At 39.2% G+C, this 22,620-nt stretch overlaps 1 protein-coding gene across 8 annotated transcripts in view; it reads right to left on the bottom strand.

Annotated features, from left to right (window-relative positions):
- SPATA18 (spermatogenesis associated 18) overlaps positions 1–22,620 on the bottom strand; it is a 45,977-nt gene that overhangs the window by 6,685 nt on the left and 16,672 nt on the right. For 2 of the 8 annotated variants that reach the window (XM_004038664.4, XM_055384025.2), the window contains 7 exons: positions 20,675–20,770; positions 18,439–18,678; positions 13,550–13,811; positions 11,687–11,845; positions 10,661–10,836; positions 8,071–8,194; positions 5,607–5,690 (listed from right to left, as the gene is read on the bottom strand). In XM_004038664.4, coding sequence (XP_004038712.1) covers positions 5,607–5,690; positions 8,071–8,194; positions 10,661–10,836; positions 11,687–11,845; positions 13,550–13,811; positions 18,439–18,678; positions 20,675–20,770 — 1,141 coding nt within the window. Of the gene's footprint in view, positions 1–5,606; positions 5,691–8,020; positions 8,195–10,298; positions 10,352–10,660; positions 10,837–11,686; positions 11,846–13,549; positions 13,812–18,438; positions 18,679–20,674; positions 20,771–22,620 lie in introns of those variants that run through there. The other 6 variants (XM_004038665.4, XM_063705305.1, XR_008678733.2 and 3 more) reach the window with 5 other exon arrangements.

Raw genomic sequence — 22,620 nt, forward strand, 5'->3', positions numbered from 1 at the left:
TATTCAACGTTCATTAAAGAAAATAATTTTTAACCCAGAATTTCATATCCAGCCAAACTAAGCTGCATAAGCAAAGGAGAAATAAAATCCTTTACAGACAAGCAAATGCTGAGGGATTTTGCCATCACCAGACCTGCCTTACAAGAGCTCCTGAAAGAAGCACTAAACATGAAAAGGAAAAACCGGTACCAGCCACTGCAAAAACAAAGCAAAATGTAAAGGCCATTGACACTATGAAGGAACTGCATTAACTAATGGGCAAAACAATCAGCTAGCATCATAACGACAGGATCAAATTCACACATAACAATATTAACCTTAAATGTAAACGGACTAAATGCCCCAATTAAAAGACACAGACTGGCAAATTGGATAAAGAGTCAAGACCCATCAGTGTGCTATATTCAGGAGACCAATCTCACGTGCAAAGACACACACAGGCTCAAAATAAAGGGATGGAAGAATATTTACCAAGCAAATGGAAAGCAAAAAAAAGCAGGGGTTGCAATCCTAATCTCTGATAAAACAGACTTAAAACCAACAAAGATCAAAAGAGGCAAAGAAGGGCATTACATAATGGTAAAGGGAACAATGCAGCAAGAACTAACCATCCTAAATATATATGCACCCAATACAGAAGCACCCAGATTCATAAAGCAAATTCTTAGAGACCTACAAAGATACTTATACTCCCACACAATAATAGTGAGAGACTTTAACACCCCACTGTCAATATTAGACAGATCAATGAGACAGAAAATGAACAAGGATATTCAGGACTTGAACTCAGCTCTAGACCAAGTGGACCTAATAGACCTCTACAAAACTCTCCACCCCAAATCAACAGAATGTACATTCTTCTCAGCACCAGATAGCACTTATTCTAAAATTGACCACATAATTGGAAGTAAAACACTCTTCAGCAAATGCAAAAGTATGGAAATAATAACAAACAGTCTCTCAGATCACAGAGCAATCAAATTAGAACTCAGGTCTAAGAAACTCACTCAAAAGCACACAAATACATAGAAACTGAACAACCTGCTCCTGAATGACTACTGGGTAAATAACAAAATGAAGGCAGAAATAAAGATGTTCTTTGAAACCAATGAGAATGAAGACAACTTACCAGAATCTGTGGGACACATTTAAAGCAGTGTTTAGAGATAAATTTATAGCATTAAATACCCACAAGACAAAGCAGGAAAGATCTAAAATTGACACCCTAACATCAAAATTAAAAGAACTAGAGAAGCAACAGCAAACAAATTCAAAAGCTAGCAGAAGGCATGAAATAACTAAGATCAGAGAAGAACTGAAGGAGATAGAGACATTAAAAACACTTCAAAAAATCAATGAATCCAGGAGCTGGTTTTTTTAAAAAAAATCTACAAAATAGATACACTGCTAGCCAGACTAATAAGGAAGAAAAGAGAGAAGAATCAAATAGACACAATAAAAAATGATAAGAGGGGTATCATCACTGATCCCACAGAAATACAAACTACCATCAGAGAATACTATAAACACCTCTTCACAAATAAACTAGAAAATCTAGAAGAAATGGATAAATTCCTGGACACATACACCCTCCCAAGTCTAAGCCAGGAAGAAGTCGAATCCCTGAATAGACCAATAACAAGTTCTGAAACTGAGGCAGTAATTAATAGCCTACCAACCAAAAAAAGTCCAGGACCAGACGGATTCACAGCTGAATTCTACCAGAGGTACAAAGAGTTGCTGGTACCATTCGTTCTGAAACTATTCCAAACAATAGAAAAATAGGGAATCCTCTCTAACTCATTTTAAGAGGCCAGCATCATCCTGACACCAAAACCTGGCAGAGACACAACAAAAAAAGAAAATTTCAGGCCAATATCCCTGATGAACATCGATGCAAAAATCCTCAGTAAAATACTGGCAAACCGAATCCAGCAGCACATCAAAAAGCTTATCCACTATGAACAAGTTGGCTTCATTCCTGGGATGCAAGGCTGGTTCAATATATGCAAATCAATAAATGTAATCCATCACATAAACAGAACCAATGACAAAAACCACATGATTATCTCAATAGATGCAGAAAAAATCAATAAATTCAATAAAATTCAACACCCCTTCATGCTAAAAAACTCTCAATAAACTAGGTATCAATGGAACATATCTCAAAATAATAAGAGCTATTTATGACAAATCCACAGCCAATATCATACTTGCTGAATGGTAAAAACTGGAAGTATTCCTTTTGAAAACCGGCACAAGACAAGGATGCCTTCTCTCACCACTCCTATTCAACATAGTATTGGAAGTTCTGGCCAGGGCAATCAGGCAAGAGAAAAAAATAAAGCGGATTCAAATAGGAAGAGAGGAAGTCAAATTGTCTCTGTTTGCAGATGACATGATTTTATATTTAGAAAACCCCATCGTCTCAGCCCAAGACCTCCTTAAGCTGATAAGCAACTTCAGCAAAGTCTCAGGATACAAAATCAACATGCAAAAATCACAAGCATTCCTATACACCAATAACAGACAAACAGAGAGCCAAATCATGAGTGAACTCACATTCACAATTGCTACTAAGAGAATAAAATACCTAGGAATACAACTTACAAGGGATGTGAAGGACCCCTTCAAGGAGAACGACAAACCACTGCTCAAGGAAATCAGAGAAGACACAAACAAATGGAAACACATTCCATGTTCATGGATAGGAAGAGTTAATATCGTGAAAATGGCCATACTGTCCAAAGTAATTTATAGATTCAATGCTATCTCCATCAAGCTACCACTGACTTTCTTCACAGAATTGGAAAAAACCACTTTAAATTTCATATGGAACCAAAAAAGAGCCCTCCTAGCCAAGACAATCCTGGGCAAGAAGAACACAGCTAGAGGCATCACGCTACCTGACTTCAAACTATACTACAAGGCTAGAGTAAGCAAAACAGCATGGTACTTGTACAAAAACAGATATATAGACCAATGGAACAGAACGGAGGCCTCAGAAATAAAACCATACAGCTACAACCATCTGATCTTTGACAAACCTGACAAAAACAAGCAATGGGGAAAAAAGATTTCCTGTTTAAAAAATGGTGTTGTGAAAACTGGCTAGCCGTATGCAGAAAACTGAAACTGGACCCCTTCCTTACACCTTTTACAAAAATCAACTCAAGATGGACCAAAGACTTAAATGTAAGACCTATGACCATAAAAATCCTAGAAGAAAACCTGGACAATACCATTCAGGACATAGGCATGGGCAAAGACTTCATGCCTAAAACACCAAAAGCAATGGTAACAAAAGCCAAAATTGACAAATGGGATCTAATAAACTAAAGAGCTTTTGCACAGCAAAAGAAACTATCATTAGAATGAACAGGCAACCTACAGAATGGGAGAAAATATTTGCAGTCTCTCCATCTGACAAAGGGCTAATATCCAGAATCCACAAAGAACTTAAACAAATTTACAAGAAAAAAACAAACAACCTCATCAAAAAGCGGGCGAAGGATATGAACAGACACTTCTCCAAAGAAGACATTTATGCAGCCAACAGACATATGAAAAAAAGGCTCATCATCACTGGTCATTAGAGAAATGCACATCAAAACCACAATGAGATACCATCTCACACCAGTTAGAATGGCAATCATTAAAAAGTCAGGAAACAACACATCCTGGAGAGGTTGTGGAAAAATAGGAATGTTTTTACACTCTTGGTGGGAGTGTAAATTAGTTCAACCATTGTGGAAGAGAGTGTGGTGATTCCTCAAGGATCTAGAACTGGAAATACCATTTGACCCAGCAATGCCATTACTGGGCATATACCCAAATGATTATAAATCATTCTACGATAAAGACATATGCAGACATATGCTTATTGCAGCACTACTCACAAAAGCAAAGACTTGAAACCAACCCAAATGCCCATCAATGATAGAATGGATTAAGAAAATGTGGCACATATACACCATGGAACACTATGCAGCCATAAAAAAGGATGAATTTATGTCCTTTGCAGGGACATTGATGAAGCTGGAAGCCATCATTCTCAGCAAACTATCACAAGATCAGAAAACCAAACACCACATGTTCTCACTCATAAGTGGGAGTTGAACAATGATAACACATGGACACAGGGAGGGCAACATCACACACTGGGGCCTGTCGGGGGTGGGGGGTGAGGGTCTAGGAGAGGGATAACATTAGGGGAAATACCTAATGTAGGCGATTGGTTGATGGGTGCATCAAACCACCAGGGCATGTGTATACCTATGTAACAAAATTGCATGTTCTGCACATGTAACCCAGAACTTAAAGTATAAAAAAAAAAAAGAAAAAAGTCATTAAGGAAGCTGGGTTTCATCAACTGCAGGGGTTTTTGGTTTTGTTTTTGTTTTGCTGAGGAAGTTTTGCAACTTTGGGGCTACAGCTGCACGCTAGAGGCAATTTCAGAAGTGTGTAGGGTTGCCGGATGTGATTCTCCTTCTCTACCACTCTCTCTAAACAAGGTTGAACAAATATTTAAATAATTATTATTTGGAGGAACAGCACATTGTTAGCCTATTTGGTGTCCACATGTCTTGGTCTAGCCCTGTATTCAAAAGGCACTGACTAAATATGTGTTGAATAAATGAATAGTGGTGAATCATAATTTTTTTATTGTTTTGGGGAGTTTTGTTTTGTTTTGTTTAAGACAGGGTCTCACTCTCTCACCCAGGCTAGAGTGCAGTGTGGTACAATCATGGCTAACTGCAGCCTCGACCTCCCTGGGCTCAAGTGATCCTCCCAGCTCAGCCTCCTAAGTAGCTGGGACTACAGGCACATGCCACCATGCCTGGCTAATTTGGGGGGGAATTTTTTGTTATATCCAGCTAATTTTGGGGAGGATTTTTGTTTTGTTTTATAGGGACAATGTTTCCCCATGTTGCCATAGCTGGTCTCAAACTCCTGGGCTCAAGCAATCCTCCCACCTCAGCCTCTGAAAGTGCTAGAGTTACAGGTGTCAGCCACCCTACCCAGCCCATAATAATGTTTTTAGGGATGTTATCTTCATAGTTTTCACGATGTTTTTGCTGTTATTTTTCTCTTTAACAGAAGTATTAGCAATCTTTCCAAAAACTAATACACACAAAAAAACCTTATTTTTTCTAATTTGAAGTTGAGGACACATTAATACCTGCAATGCCCTTTATAAGGTATTGAAATCCAGACCATTTGAGTAATTTCTCTAAACTCATACACAAATTTCTAGAGGAACCAGGGACTTGTGCCAAGATCAGTTGACTATGGTATCCCATTCACTCTTCAGTCCACTATCTGATCTCTAATAGCCCATTTCATCCAAGATAAAAATAAAACTATGAAATACATAAAATCTACTATTCTTTGAACTAAGAAAGAAAGATAAAACTCTACTCCTTTCTAGAATAATAAATTATTTAGCCCACAGTAGTATAAAAATCAATTTGGAGCTAGCATTATTGCAACAGGTTCTCTTTCCACCTGTAGACTTATAATCACCTCTTTTGTACTGCTGAAGTAAAAAAAAAAAAGCCAACCATAGATGAATTTTGTGTAAAAATGATTAGATAGATATGTACCGTGTTTAAACCAATTTGGCTACGGGGGCAAATGGGACTTAAACTCCTGCTTCGACAACGACTTAGAGATCGCACCGAATTCCACTTAAAAAAGAGAGAGAAAGAGAGACATAGTCAGGAGTTTGTGAAAACTGTCATGGCTCAAAACAACATGCATATCCCACAGAATAAGAGTTTTACTTATGTGATTACACTTGCCCATTACTGATCATCTGCACAAGCTACACTCCTTTCACCGCCTATAGCTGCCCAATATTTGGCAGTAACTTCAGGTACTTTTTAAATATAATCCCATTACAATGAACCTTGGGATATTCTGGTGTTTGATGCCAGTAGAATGTTTTTATGAGTAAGCTATTGGAAATTACATAGGAGTTTGTTAGTGCTGGAGAATGTAAGCTCCATGTGGGTAGAGATTTGTATCTGTTTTATTTATTGCTAAATCTCTAGCACATAAATACAGTGTTTGGGTCATAAATAACTATCGAATAAATAAATATCATTGGATGAATGAATAAAACACCACTACTGCCTATCTGCTTTCTAACTAAATGAATAAGAAGAAAGCTATATTCACTAAGATGAGATTTTACTGGTAAAATCCTTGAAATTTCCCTACTTCAACCCCTTTCTTTTCCAAGTTCTTTCTTTTAGGAAGAACTTCCTATTATTTTGTTTTAGGGTTTAAGCTTGGACATATGTTCCTGATATGCTTGATGGGAGAGAAGAAGGAAGTTAAAAGGCAATGGCTATTTAATGTAAAACATAAGAATAATGGGTATTTCTTCTCCCTCCTTTCCAAACTGCGCAACAGATAAGATCTTCTTAACAGAGCGTGACTGCTGTAGGAGCAAGAAGTATGTTTTATTGTAGAACATGTGTAGCTGTTGGATCAATAAAACCCAATTTCTATTTCTATGGACTCAATATTTTTTTTTTTTTGGACAGGATCTCAGGCCGGGTGTGGTGGTTCATGCCTGTAATCGCAGCACTTTGGGATGCTGAGGTGGGTGGATCATGAGGTCAGGAGTTTGAGACCAGCCTGACCAACATGGTGAAGCCCCGTCTCTACTAAAAATATGAAAATTAGCTGGGCATGGTGGCAAGCACCTGTAATCCCAGCTACTTAGGAGGCTGAGGCAGGAGAATCGCTTGAACCTGGGAGGCGGAGGTTGCAGTGAGCTGAGATCGTACCACTGCACTCCAGCTGGGCGACAGAACGAGACTCCATCTCAAAAAAAAAAAAAAGACAGGATCTTACTCTGTCATCCAGGCTGGAGTGCAGTGGCACAATCATGGCTCACACAGCCTCAACCTCTCCAGCTCAAGCAATCCTCCCTCCTCAGCCTCCCAAGTAGCTGGTACTACAGGTATGCACCATGATGCCCAGCTAATTTGTTTATTTTTTGTAGAGATGAGGTCTTGCTATGTTGCCCAGGCTCATCTCAAACTCCTCAAACAATCCTCCTGCCTTGGCTTCCCAAAGTGCTAGGATTACAGGTGTGGGCCACCATGCCCAGCTAAGGGCTCAACATTTATGGAACAAAACATTTTAAGATAGTATTCACTGTAATGGGATTTTTAAGCTACAAAAACCCTTTTCTTCAGTTCTTTTAAAATAAAATATTCCCCTTCTCCACTGTATGTGTGAAAGCTGCCATAAAGCACTTCCCTATTCTTCAGTTCAAGGAGAACAGGAACAGAGATCAGCCAGCTGTGGGCATCATCCTGGACTAAGGGGCTTCATTTAACTCTTTCTAAGAAAGGCAGGGGTAAAAACTACATAACATAAACTATGCAGAATATCCAAGCACTACCAGTTCCATCACCCAATCCCCGGTACAACACGTACACACCCACATGCTCACATACGGTACCTAAGACTCCATTTTAAAGGCTGTTCAAGTATTTGGTTCAAAACATTCTATAACCAATGGATATAGGAAGCGACCTTCCCAAACCGATTGGTTCCTCTCTCCCACCTCCTCTTCCCTCTTTGTCTCCATCCCTCCCCTCCATACACATCATACCAAGGAGAGAAAAACAGGGCACATTCGCAGTTTCCCAAAACAGAGAATTGTCAGTAAAAATTTGGCAAATCGTTTCCTGAAAGTTAATTGATTTTAAGTGCTTAGGATTATGGAAATCCTCCTACAAGATAACTTCAAAGGGCTTTGTTTTTAAAATATCATAATAATTCTAAGATGGAGGAGGTAAATATGACTGATTCCATCTTCTAAATAAAGCAAGAAGTAAAGAAATTACTGCCAGGAAATTATGCAGAATTATGGAAGAATCAAAGAAAAGAATCAGTTCTTCTTGAGATCATCTCCGACCTCTCCTTTGTATGAAATCTTATCAACTCTTTATAAACTTCTTTTATAGAATCTCTGGGTTTATAAATGTTCTCGAACTTGTGAATCAAACACTTGGGATGAATTGTCACTAGGCAAGGCCACCGTACAAAAGCCCCTCTCCTGGTGACAGCTTCTCCCTTCATAATGACACAGTCATTCTCCACGAGAGCAGGCCACACGTGATAGAGGACTAAGGGAGCAGTGAAATCCGAGTCGTAGCTGCGGCGGTATCTGTTTTCAATATACAAAAAAAGAAAGAGAAGTTAAGCAATTATGGAGCATATCTAGGGGAAAACATCAGTGTGAATTTTCATTTTGTATTATGCTCATTTTGTATTATGCTCAGATCTGAGTAAATATAGGTCAAATTCTGTTATTTAAGAATGTTTGTGGCCTCTTAGAATAGGAACTAGTGATAACTGGGACCCAGCACGGATACGCTAAGACCAAATCGTGTCAAACTAATTGTATTCCTTCTCTTCTCAGGATTACAAGAGTTGCAATTCAGGGGAATTCTAAAGACATAGACTAGTATCTGAAGTCCCATCAGGCTTCCCATAGAATTTTTCATGCTGTCTTTGTGGACAAAATAAAAGAAATATAGGAGGATGGTTAACTTAAGTAGGTGGATTGGAAACCAATTAAATGATCATATCCAAAGAGGGGTAATTAATGGATCAACAGAAACCTGAAGGAAGATGCTGAGGGCTCTCTCTCAATCCCATGATAAGTCATCATGTTTATGAATGAGTTGTATGAAATATAGAAAACATGCTCAAAGATGCAGGTGGTTAGAAAAAAAAAAAGATGACATTGATTAAAAACAGCTCAACAGGCTGGAACAATAAGCTGAATTTAATAAGATAAAATAAAATGTGAATAAATATGAGGTCCTATAATTGAGTCTAAAAAGCATTTGCACAAATAGAGGAGATATATGGTTTAGTCACAGTACAAGAAAAATACAGTAGGTTTCAGTTGTACTCAAAATGAATAAACACTGTTAGAAGGCTAAAAAAGAAAGAAAAACTACTGTAAGTTAGCTGAATTAATGGAGAATAAGAATAAAAAGGGTGTTAGTTCCTCTAGGTCGGTCAGTTCACTTTCTTTAAAAGGTGCACAGATCAAGAACAAGACAATGAATCTATTTGTCAAGAAGTCCCAAATCTACTTCATATGAAGAAACCCTGAAGCCCTGAGGCCAGAAGGAGGAGGGTTTGAGTAATTGCTTTCAAATGTACAAAAGGCTGCCAGGGTGAAAAAGGGTTAGCCTTGTTCTGTGAAGTTCTAGAAGTAGAACTAAATCCAATCATTGTTAGAAAATCCAATTCCAGCTGCACAGATGTCCAGGCAAACAGGCCAGAGAATGCCCTAGAAGCTGCACATTCCCTCTGGTTAAATACATGTCAGCAAGAGGCCCTACAGAAGTCTTTGACATGTGCAGATTCCATAAACTAAAACGGTGAATGGTTCTGAATGGCACTCTCCATCCTCTAAAGGAGAAAGGAATAAAGGGAGACAAATGAAGATAATGTGCTCTGTGGAACCAAAAAGACCCAACTGCAGTGTAATGTCCTAGTATCAGCTCTTCCATGAGTTGATCCATGTTGGAGAAACTAGAAGCAAGACAATGGCAAGAAAATATGACATGCTATAAGGCAATTGGAAAGTTCATTATTGTTGTGATTTGCATAAGTGAAAGAAAGTGAATGATTCTGAGTGGTACTATCCATCCTCCCTCATCAACAAGCTTTCAGGAATGCTGGGCATAACTTTACAACCTGGACAAAAACCCAGAGTGAATATTTCCTGGGCACCCACTTCATGCTGGGCAGCATCCTAAGTGCCTTGTCTGAATTATCTCAACTAACCTTCTACGACCCTAGGAAGTAGGCATTATTATTTCCCCCATTGGATAGAGAGGAAACTAAGAAATAGAAAAATTAAGTGGCATGCCTAACATTATACAGCTAATAGGTGATGGAGCTGAAATTTGAACCTAAGCAGCTTGAGGCCAGAGCCTGTGTTCTTAACCACTAGCTTGATTTCTTCCCAGATAATCTCCAGCTATATCCTGTGATCTCAAGAAATCACAATACAATGTTTTACATTAGTTTAATGTATTTTAATTTATAAGGGGAATATTTATCCTGTAAAAGTTGGTAGCAATCTATTGGTCCTAGACAAAAGAGTCAAGAGCATTAATTTTCAAACATTACTGTGCACAAGGAACACCCGGGTGCTTGTTAAATTGCAGATTCCTGAGCCCTGTCTTAGACCTACTGCATAAAATGTCAGAAAATGTAATCCAGGAATGTGTATTTTTAACAAGTACCTTGAGTAATTCTGATGCAGGTGATCCACACATCATACTTTGAGAAGCCTGGCCTGAGTAATGCAATAAAAACCAATAGAAAGTAATGCACATTTGTATTTATAGAGCATCTTTAAAAAAGTGTTCTAGATAGGCTCCAAGTCCTCATTAGTTCTCTCCCAAAGACCAATATGTTCAACGGAAAATAACTCTAGGAGTGGGTCCTGCCCTGGAGTACAGAGAAGTATATGGTAAGGCCTGAAAATCAGGTAGTGTCTGTTAATTTCCCCACCCAGAGTTCTTTTCCCTAAATTGTTTTCAGGAAACAGACAAGACAATGTATTCATGATAAATCCCTTAGCTTCTGCTCCTGTGTCTCTTACTTGCAATCATTAAAAACTTCTCCATCTGCCCCATATGCAATATCTAGGGGTGGTTCTAAGGCCTGCATTGCAAAGGCAATGCAACATATCTCCTGGATGAAGTCACTGAGAAGGCAAAAGTCAACGACAGGAGGGAATGAAATCTTGGGATTGACATTCATGGCTCGGATCACATCCTGAAAAACAAAAAATGGCATCACTTTGTTACCAGCCTGTGACAAAAACACTCTGACATCCTAAGAATATTAGGACTGATGGGAGGTGGGAAAAGAGAATGTGAGCCAAAACAAGTTAAAGCAGAAAAACAGTGAATGTGCTAAAAGGAGAAAGATGTTGCCACCCATTCACAGGGAAGAAGGAAAGAGGACACAGAGTAGAAATGACACAGTAAAAGCCAAGAGAGTCCTAAAAAAGCAAGGAAAAAAACCTTCTGTGGCTTTTATTTATCATTTCCTTATTTTTCTATTCTGGGCAAGGGTATGATGTGCCAACGCAGAACTCTGAATTGTTCATAATCCATAACAATCATTATTAATAGTTTGCTTTTATTGAGTGTTAACTATGTGCCATGTCTTGTGCTAAGCAAATTGCCTACTTTCTTTCATTTAATGCTCTCAATGACTCTGTGGAGTAATGAACATTGTTACTCCCACTTAAGGATTAGAAAACTAAAGCATACAGAGATTAAGTAAATGTGTAAGATCACACAGCTAGTAAGTGTCAGAATCAGGAAGCAAATCCATACTTACTTTTCCCAAAATCCTTGCTCTTAAGAACTATGATATTCCATCTCCTGATCATAACAGCCTATCTAAAGAAACTCAGACAATTTTTCCCTATAATATGTTTAAGGAAGAAACAGTCAATAATGGCAGGTGCTACCAAGTAAATTGAATGCTGTTCCTTTCTTCTTTTTCATTACATAGAATTAATACTAAATGCTGGATGGATTTCTGAGTTATTAGTACTCAATATAAACTGCAGCAGCAGCAGCAAACCAGTCCTAATAAAAGACTCAACACTTACATTGACACTGCTTTGAGAATCATATAGATCAAGATGACAAATGACATAATCCGAGACAGCATTCTCAAAGTCATTCGACCCCACGTAAGATGGTGTCAACGATTTTCTCACACGGATCTTGAAGTGTCTGAATGCCATTTTTGCTACATGGAATGCCTCCTGCACACAAAAATGCAGCAAATTTATTTGGTGAAAAGAGGTAGGTGAAGAGATCCAAAACAAGGAATTAGAAAGAATCCGAGCTTCAACATCATATTGGTCTTCTGATAACTAAACACAGTTGATCAAAAACATTTTTAGTCTGGAAGAAAATACATCTCTAACTTTGAAAAGTACATAAACATATAATAATCCATGCTCACTAACATCAAGACAGTTGACTATTATTCTAGAAATTCTGAGTGCAGGAAGCAGACAGTGCAGAAATTGAAGGAAATAAATCCCCTGCTATAAGCCCATAGCAATATCACATTACTGGTCAAGAAATAAGAGAAAATTATCAGTCTAGTGTTTATGTTATAAACACATATCCAGACTCAGACATGTGTCCTGGCATATGTTAATTCAACAAATATTTATTAAATGCTTATGGTGTGGTAAGCGTTGGGAAAACTCCGTTATGCAAGGAAGATGTGGCCTGTACATTGACAGAGCTTTAACTAACTCAGTAAGTGGTTCTTAATTATATAAACCAGGGGATGGCAAACGTTTTTCAATAAGGAGCCAGACAGCAAATATTGTATGCATGTTGAGCTACATACAGTTTCTGTCTTTTTTTTTTACAACCCTTTAAAAATCTAAAAACATTCTTACATTCTTAGCTTTCAGACAGTAGTATTTCTCTTAGAAATATGAGCCAGGTCCAGATATGGTCCATAGATCATGGTTTGCTAACCCTGATTTAAATGAATAAATACAGGATAAAGTTCAGTATTTCTGATAATTCTGCTCTCATACCAATGTTTTGTTTTGTTTCTTAATATTTAACAATTCTCCTCATGAACTCTCAGTATCTTAGTATGACACTAACCCATAGAACAAACATTTGTTTTGGAAATTAAGGATACATATGTACACTTTTAAAATTTGCCATACTCAAATAGCTGATATGTAAGCAGTTTTAATAACTACTCTTAATTAAACAAACAGAAGCATTAATACAATCACAGCCTTCTCATTTGTTTAAGAACTAAAGTAAACCAAATGACAGCCATTAGCAATAATATATCCACTGTGTGCATATATGAGCATATGTGCATATGCTCATATTAGACAAAAGGTACAGTGCAAATCTACTTTGTATAAACCCATTTGAGATAGTCCTGCGTTTACGGATACTTCTTAAACAAATGCCTGGTCAATATAACTAACTAACTAAATAAATAAATATTATCTAACTATTCATATATATATGAATAGTTATCGATTGTGAAGATGATTCATCCCCCAAATATTTGTAATGAAAGGGAAGGAAGGAAGGAAGGAGAGAGAGGAAGGAAACAATGGAGGAAGAAGGGAGAAAGGAAAGAAAGAAGGAGGAAGAGATGGAGAGAGGGAGGGAAAGAGAAAGGAAGGGAGGGAGGGAAGGAAGGAGAGAGGGAGAGAGACGGGAAGAGACAAAGAGGAAGGAAAGAAAGGAGGGAGGGAGGGATGGAGGGAAGAAGGAAGGAAGGAAGGAAATAGGAAAGGAGGAAGAAAGGGAAGGAGGAAGAAAGAGAAGGAAGGAGACAGATGGGGAGACTGGAATCTCCCCCACTTCAGTGACTTTAGGATCCACTAGTCTTTGTAAGTTGTTCCATTCACGTTACAGAACTTGTCTCCCGGCTGCCCTAAGGAGCCGGGAGTCCCGCAGGCGTCACATACCACTGTGGCGATGTAGATGATCCGCTGAACGGTCTCAGCCTTGTCGATGCAGCGCCGCAGCAGGCACTGCGCGTCCAGGCGGGCCTGGGAATAGGAATCGCTGAACCGGGACAAGAGGGCAGCCTTGCGCGCCACATTGGACAGCTTGGAGCGGTTTGGGGACGGGCTCCTGACCTTGACAGCGGTGGAGGGGCTGGCAGATCTGCTGCGGCTGCAGCTACGGCTGCGAGGGGCAGGGCTGGGAGACCGGCTCCTGGAGGACCTGTTGGTGAGCGAGAATCAGCCAGGGAAATCCTTTGATTTGCTTCTTAAGTAAAGCAAAGATCATCTGGTGGCCAATGAATCCGGCCATCCAGAGGCAAAACTCCTTATCTGAGGAATTCGGAAGTGATTAGACTTCCCTATTATCTGACTCCAGCATCTGGTACCAGACTTCTTTCCCAAAAATTTATAAGCAACTAGAATTTCTATACATCTCCAGAATGCATGCGTTCTTAAAAATCAGTCCAATTTTGACCCATAAACGCCCAAAAAGAAGCATATAATTTTCTTTTGTAATCCCTAATACATCAAATTGGCCTATTAATGGAACTTTGCATCACAATATTATTTTACAAGTAGATGCATTTTACCAGACTCTCAAAAAGGATATGTTCTGGCCTTTTTGTCTTTATCCTGTATGTTCATGTCTTTTTGGCTTTATCCCAAAACTCAAAATTACATAAAAATTTTCATGTATCCTTCCAAGAAACTTCCTCCCTCCTCGAGTCTGGTGTCTTAGATGACCCTTTTGCCTATCACACTGTCCTCAGCCTGCTCCTGCTTTACCTACACTCTCCCCATCTGCTCCATCCCCTAATCAACCACCCCCATGTCCAGATACTTTATCCCTGTCAGATACTCACACAGGAGTTACATATACCACTAGTACAGAGTCCTCAGAAAATCCCAGAATGTTTTGCCTCTCTGTGAGGTAGCTAATGGAGATTTAGGAGCAATCCAAGTTCATGTCCCTTTTCCAATGTCTGATTTTTCACAAATTTAATCCAAGTTTGGGTTCATTTAGCCTGGATCCCTCTAAGTTCATTCAAGAATTTTAGACTTTAACTATTGCCTTTGATTGAATCTAGCAAGACATATTTGCGGTATTAACTACTTGCTGTTCCCATGAAGAAAGGTCACGCATATGGTCAAGCTTGGGCAGATGAAGCTCATGTTCATAATCCTAACAATGATAAAGCCGGGGCAGAAGCTGTCCCTGACCCAGAACCCAATTGGCAATACTGGGCTGCTGATGCCGGCCCAAAGAGAGGCAGGGGCAGATGACATTATATGATCTCTTTTTTGTTGGAAGAAATGAAAAAGGCAGTAATAAAATCTGTTAATTTTTCTAAATTACAAGAAATCACTCAGGAGCCATCTGAGAGCCTCATCCTTTTCCAGGCTACACTGGTGGAGGACGTGCATAAATACACAAGTTTTGACCCCCAAATCCCTAACAGCCTATCAATTCTGGCCATACATTTTATAAGTCAGACTTCCCCAGACATCAGACAAAAACTCCAAAAATTAGAGCATGGCCCACAAACTCCCTTTCTTACTTTATTAAATGTAGGCTTTAAGATTTTCAATAATCAGGAGGAAATATCCAAAACAAAAACAGTTCCATTGGGGGAGGAAAAATGCCAGCACCACACTAATTACATGGTGACGGCATTGGCACATTCCTTTTCATTAGCCAAGGCTCGTCCCCATAACACTAACAGAACACGGGCCTGTCATCACTGCAGAAATCCAGGACACTAGAGAAGAAAATGTCCAAAACCTCCAGGTTACAAGCCACCCCCAGGACCCTGTTCTCATTGCAAACAAGAGCATCATCAGAAAAATGAGTGCCCCTCCCTCCCTTGTGACAGAGGGTCACTTCTTTCTCCTAAGCCATCACAGCCACAACCTCACCAACATACCTGACAAGGTGGTTCTGCAGAACAAGGACAAGGGGAAGGACATGCACCTGTAACTTTATTCCTGGATTATAACCAAGCCTCTCAAAGTCATCCTCTAGATGACTGCTGGGGCCTTGAGTCCTTCCAAGCCCCTGTCTTTTCCTTTTCTATGGATGAGCCTTGGGTAAATCTAATTGCAGCTGAGCAAGTCTTCTTATCACACCTTCCTACCCCAACCATTTCTCTCCATGCTGGTAAAATGGGAAATATCTCCACCTTCGTGTAATCTTAGTACTCCCCCCACCATTCATACTTATAATATCATTGGAACTTCTTTAATTTGTAATGTTACTTTAGGATGTACACCCTGTTATAATGGTACTCCTGTGGGTAACATTAACCCATTTGAGGCCTTAGGCTCTTACAATGAAACTCTGAATCTGTCTAATCACTGCCCATTTTTAAGCCTTTCAAACAAACCAGTATAGTAAGGCCTCCAGTATACACCACCCGTTGCACTCCTAATACCACTCATGTATGTTACTAGAATGATATAACCAATGTCGGAAAAAACCATCATGCCACTTATATCCTATCCATTGCACATATGCTTCCCTGGTTTTGAACACCACCGCTGCGCCCCCCACTCACCCAACCAGTTGGGACATTACCATGACTTTTCCTCTCATATGGGGCCTCTCAAAAACTGTCATGAGGCCCCTTTCCTTTGTTTCCAACATTTTAATCAAACCAATCAACACCATATTACCTGGCTGCCACTCCTGGGTTCTTATGGCTTTGCGGCACTGCTAAAAATTATTTAAACTCCTTTCAAGCTTTGGCTTTATTCTATCTTCATAATTCTCTTCATTATGATGTTTGTACTCCGGGTACAATAGCTCCCACCCAAATCACTGTCCTAAACATAATTTCCAATCTAGAATCCCGTTCTAGAAGAAAAAAGACCCTAGGATTTATTGTGGCCAGAGTTGTGGGAACTATTGCAACTCTTGCCCCTTGGGGAGGTTTTACTTACCATGAAATCACTATGGGAACTTAACCACCTCCCTTGAAATACTGGCAAATACTAGACTTAGCAAATACTGGTGCAAGTCTATCGTTGCTAGAAAAGTCTTTAGGCTCACTAGCAGGAATGGTTTTTGAAATAGACGAGCTCTAGATTATCTCCTAGCTGAACAAGTTGCTGTCATCAGTAAAACCTGTTGATCTACATTAATGTGTCTGGAAAAGTGGAAACTCATGTCCAAGAAATTTTCAAACAAGCCAAATGGCTAAACACACTCTCCCAAAGTAACAAAAACTGGGCCAGAACCTTTACTGACTGGTTTCCAAAAATCCCTTGGCTCAATCATAGCTCACTGCAGCTTCAAACACCTGGGCTAAAGAGTTCCTCCTGCCTCAGCCTCCAGAGGATCTAGGACCACAGGCATACCCAGCTAATTTATTCATTTTTTTAACTTTTTTTAGAGATGAGTTCTTGCCATGTTGCTCAGGCTTGTCTAGAACTCCTGGGCTCAAGCAATCTTCCCCACCACAACCTCCTAAGTAGCTGGAATTCCCAGTTTTCACATACATAACTTTTGCCCTATTTTAGGGTGGAGGTGGGGATTGGAAGGTCAGATGAGCAAATACATGTGGAAGTACTGGGTATATTGTAAACTACTGTATCAGTAAAAAGTTACATTGCCCTCAAGTACGAAGTAAATTATCAGACTAGCTAGCCTGAAGTAAATGGGTCTCCATAAAGAGAGGTTTTACAGAAGACACTACCTGGCAAAAGGTACTGCAAAACTGAGTACAACAGTCAGGGAGGTTGGGTTGGGTAAGGCAAGACTTACTTATGGTGTTTTCCAATTCCCATGGTGTAAATACTACCACCATGTCAAACAGGCACAGAATAGGTTCTTGGAAGCCAATACAAGTTGGCACAAACACAACAGTGACAGAATGATTCCCCAAAATTAAAGACTGTGGTGACATTTAGAGAATGGGAATGGGGGCTCTCATAGCCTGGAGCAGAACACATTAGGGGCTTGAGGGGGGTTGTTAAAAAGAATAAGGGAAATGCAGAGACTCCAGAGAAACACCTACTTTGTCCTTACTTAACACTGTCTGGATGACCTGCCTTAAAATCTGTCCATAAGTAGAAAGGGATTTCACAAGAACACTTAACCTACACATGCCATCAAAGTCAGATATAAAAGGGAAATACCCTGCAGTGAAATGGACAGTATCCCTGGAGAGAGGACTCCCAGGCCTCAGAGAAAATGACCCCTCATATTACAGAACATTTTTTCCATGAGGGTACCACCTCTTGCACCATAGGCCTGCACAAATCTGGTTTCAAGCCAAAGAACTTTCCTTATAGCCGGGAGTGGTGGCTCATGCCTGTAATCCCAGCACTTTGGGAGGTGGAGGCAGGCAGATCACCTGAGGTCAAGAGTTCGAGACCAGCCTGGCCAACATGGTGAACCCGCATCTCTACTAAAAGTAAAAACAAAATTAACCGAGCATGGAGGTGTATGCCTATAATCCCAGCTAGTCGGGAGGCTGAGGCAGGAGAATCACTTGAACCCATGAGGCAGAGGTTGCAGTGAGCCGAGATCATGCCATTGCACTCCAGCCTGGGTGACAGAGCGGGACTCTGTCTCAAAAAAAAAAAAAAAAAAAAAAAGAACTTTCCTTCTCCATATCTCTCAGCCCAAAGTTAATTAGTGTCCAAGTGCTGGCAACTCAGGAGGTATTTTCTCTCTCTGGAAGGGGTGCAGTTAAGAAAACAATCCCTTTACAATTCAAAGCTTGGCAGATTGCTGAGGTTTTGGTTCAGGGTATCATTTTATCATTTTACTTATTTCCCCCTCCCCGGTCCCTTAACTCAGCAAAAAGAGCCTAAATGAGAAGATCTTTGAGAGTTTGTCTGACCTTCCTTGGAGTGCACTTTTCTCAGCAGACAGAACAGCTATCTCCTCCTTCAAGTTTCGGAGCTGTTTCTTATAATCGGACATGGCTTCTGTGTCCTGTTGGTCTGCATTCTGCTTGAGTGAGTTCCACTGCTCACGCTTCCACTCCTCCAAGCTCCGAGGCTCGGACCGCCTATTCTCTGAGCTCCTCTGATCTGTGTTTCTGTGGCGGGCATCCTCCTGAGCTTGAAGAGATTTAAGCCTGAACAGCAAAGAGAGAGGGCAGAGGAAGGGAAGAGAGGAGAGGGGAGGGAGTGAAGGAAGGAAGGAAAGGTAATAAGCAGCAATCGGCATGCTTGACAACAGAGGCTACTCAGCCTGCCATTATTGCATTGGGAAACTCTGATGGAAATACACATGAATGAACAAATTAGCAAGGAGCAGAACTGCCAGGGTCAGGGTGCCACTCCATGTCTGCAGCTTGCATGGGGAAAAGTTCCTAAAGAAAGGACACTCATGCAGATCCTCTAGCAAAAACACTGGACCCATAGTCATACTGTCCCATGTTGGACAGATCTTAACTGCATGCTCATTTGACCTCCAAAAGCTATTCAGGAAGCTGGTCTAAAATACAGTCTCCAACCCTCATTAGTTCTTTGATTCTCTGAATAGTCTCATCTCTATTTTTAACATATTAATTGGAATATTTAATATTAATTAGAATCTTTGATTCTCTGAACAGTTGGAATATGAGAGAAAACTACAGTGGAAATTGAATAACATCCACAAAACTAGCTAGAAGTGTGAACCTATGAAAATAATTCAGCAAACAAAAAAATCTTTAGAAATAAAATTGGCATCCTTATCAAGATACAAAGTGGCATGGCCACCATAAAACAAGAGCAAAAGCCGGGAGAAGAGAAGATGCTGCGATGAAAATGACAAGGGTGTAAAATGAAAAGGTAAGATTAAGAAGATAAGAAAGTTAGTAAGATTAAGAAGGATGCAAAGAAGCTAAAGATATAATAGAATGAAAAGCTGCACTACAAACAGTAAAGAACAGAATTGGTGCCATAGGTAATTGATGAGTAATATGATTGATGGATTTGAGAAGGTATAACAAATAGGAAATTAGAGATTAAAATGATGAGGAAGGGGAAGACAGAAGCAGAAAACAGAACAGTGTTCCTAGCTAAGATTTGTGGGTGTTCCTGACGAAATCAGAACCATTGGAACACATGCGAAGACAATCAAAAGGGGTGTGTGTGTGTGTGTGTAAAACGCACCCCCCACTTACTCTTTTGGGAGGGGGAGATCAAAATTAAGATCCAGGAAGGTATAACCTTATTTTTTTTTGAGATTGCTGTTTTTATTTATCTTTATGAAATTTGTTAAGTTTGCCTTTGCAGGCTAATATATGGTCAGTTTTTATGAATGTTTTATACATATTTGAGAATGTGAATTCACTCTTTTTTTATTTTATTATTATTATACTTTAAGTTTTAGGGTACATGTGCACAATGTGCAGGTTAGTTACATATGTATACATGTGCCATGCTGGTGTGCTGCACCCATTAACTTGTCTTTTAGCATTAGGTATATCTCCTAATGCTTTCCCTCCCCCCCTTCCCCCACCCCACAACAGTCCCCAGAGTGTGATGTTCCCCTCAGGAAGGTATAACCTTAAAAGATCAATGTTTATTTTCCCCTTCTAGAAGTTTATCTTTGAGGAATAATCTGACAGTTCAACTGAGATTTTTCCACAAAAATTATCCCAATATTATTTCTCATGTTGAAAATTAGTATACAAGTAAATATTCAATATGAGGGAAATCCCCAAATGATGGAACATAATGAACCTATTTAAAACTAACTTCTGCAGTATTTTTTCTTAGTGATAGAGAAAACAATGTCAGGTGAAAAGTTAGGATCCAAAATTATATACTTATACATTTTATTATGTAGTCTCAACTCTATTTTTAATATATTAATTGGAAAGAACGTAAAATGGTAACAGTCACTGGCTCTGCAATTATGAAAGGGTTTTTATATGCCTTTATACTATGTTGTACTTTGGAAGTTTTCTATAGTAGATAAGTAATATCTTTGTAGTAAATATATATATATATATATAATTAATAAAAATATTTCTGCATTTTCTCTCTGATAGTGAACAGATTCTTTCATGTTGTAATGGAGCACCAAAAAAGCTAAATTCAATGATTTAGGCTGCAATAATCCTGTAATTTTTTTCTTACTGCTTTTTCAGCTGATTTATTTCCTCCTCTGCAGCCAAAAGGGATATGGCCGATCTGTTCTTGCTTTCTTCAAGATTCTTTTCAGTTTCAGCCAGACTGTAAGATAAATCAATAACTAAAGATAGATTTTTCAAAATTGGCAGACTTTCTAAATCAAGGCAGAGGCTCACTTAGGAACTTCTGGTATATGACAGAGTTCAACATAAACAAGATCAAGTTAAAAGACATCTGCATTCAATCAGGTAATATTGCAAATATTGTGGTGGACTTGTATGCTAAAACATGCTAACATCCTTTGCTCAATGTCAAACACTAGGAAATTATAGAGCTACTACCCCCAAAAGACTATTAGTATTAGAATATAAAGGACAAAGAAACTTGTTCAATTTCTCCTTCTCACCCGCCTAATTCATCTGCTCTAATTACATCAAAGCCCCAAGTTGGCTTTCTCTACAAAATCTCCACTTTTCTATAATATACCAACATCAATTTTTATTGCTTTGGACTGTGGGGCTGCAGACTTCTTCAATATTTAAAAAAATTATGTGCCCACCTATAAAGTCCTCACAATCACCCTTGACAATCAAGTACTTCATGTCTTCCTGCCTCTGACTTCTACTACTTATTGAGCACAAATTCTCTGAGTTTTCACTGTATCTCTGTCATAGTTAGTTTCAAATCCTCTTCATGGTAGACAAATCATAATAAATCGTGTTATTTAGGTCTATCTAGTTTTAAAAATAAGTGGGGCTGGGTGCAGTGGCTCATGTCTGTAATTCCAACGCTTTGGGAAGCCAAGGCAGGAGAATCTTTTGAGCTCAGGAGTTCAAGACAAGCCTGTGCAACACAGTGAGACCCTGTCTCTATAAAAAATAGATAAATAAAATTAGCCAGGTGTGGTGGTGTGTGCCTGTAGTCTCAGCTACTCAGGAGGCTGAGGTGGGAGAATCTCTTCAGACTAGGAGTTTGAAGCTGCAGTGAGTTATGACTGTGCCACTGCACTTCAGCCTGGGTGACAAAGTAAAAACATGTCTCCAAAAAAAAAATGGAAGTGAGATAGATGATACTGAATGAAGACCAATGGTCCTCAATGAAGTTGCCCCAGAACAGTGAGACTTGAGTTGACAAAGTCTTCTTGACTTCTCTGACCCTGCCAGATACCATAGCACTTGTCCTGAGGCTAAGATAGTGCAATTGCCTTCCAAACTCACACCAGCCTTTATCCTTCCCTCTAGATGGAAGAACAGTGGAAGGCAAAACACTGGAATTTTCACTTAGAGAGTGAAGCAGCCTGAGAAATAACGTGCTAACAGCATCCCTGTCGATCCCACAGATCCTAACCAGACACCGAAAATTCCATCCCCCACCTGCTTCCTCCTCTAATAAATGCCCACTCGGCAAGGGCCTTCCACATAGTATCCCCAATTCTCCCAAGAAAAGTTTGTTTCCCCTTCTCGGCACTCCATTCCCATTTACCTCATTGCATTCACACTATAAACTATTTGAGGGCAATAATTTTATTTTATTCATCTATATCCCCAGTACCTAAACAGTTCCTGTCACACGGTATATTTTTTAAATGAGAAATGAATGAATGAATGAAATGTCTAAAAATGAAAAGAAAGCAAAAAATAGCATTAACTTCATAATATGGCTATTGGAGATTGAAAGGAAACTAATATATTTAATTCAAATATAAATATGTAACAAGTTCTTAAAAGTAAATATGTGAAAATGAACATTTTTATCAAGAGAAAATGAACTGTAGAAAATGGATCAAGAAAAGGAGGAAAATACAAGCAGGAATGAAGAACTTGGGTATTTTTCTCCTAACACATACAAGCGGATGCACATATAAGCAAACATACATGCTAATTTCACACGCTTGGATGACATACAGAAAGAAGAAAGAAAAGTACATTCATATGCTAACAATTGTTTTAATC

Source organism: Gorilla gorilla, chromosome 3 (genome assembly GCF_029281585.2).
Source record: "Gorilla gorilla gorilla isolate KB3781 chromosome 3, NHGRI_mGorGor1-v2.1_pri, whole genome shotgun sequence".
Taxonomy (NCBI): Eukaryota; Metazoa; Chordata; class Mammalia; order Primates; family Hominidae; genus Gorilla; species Gorilla gorilla.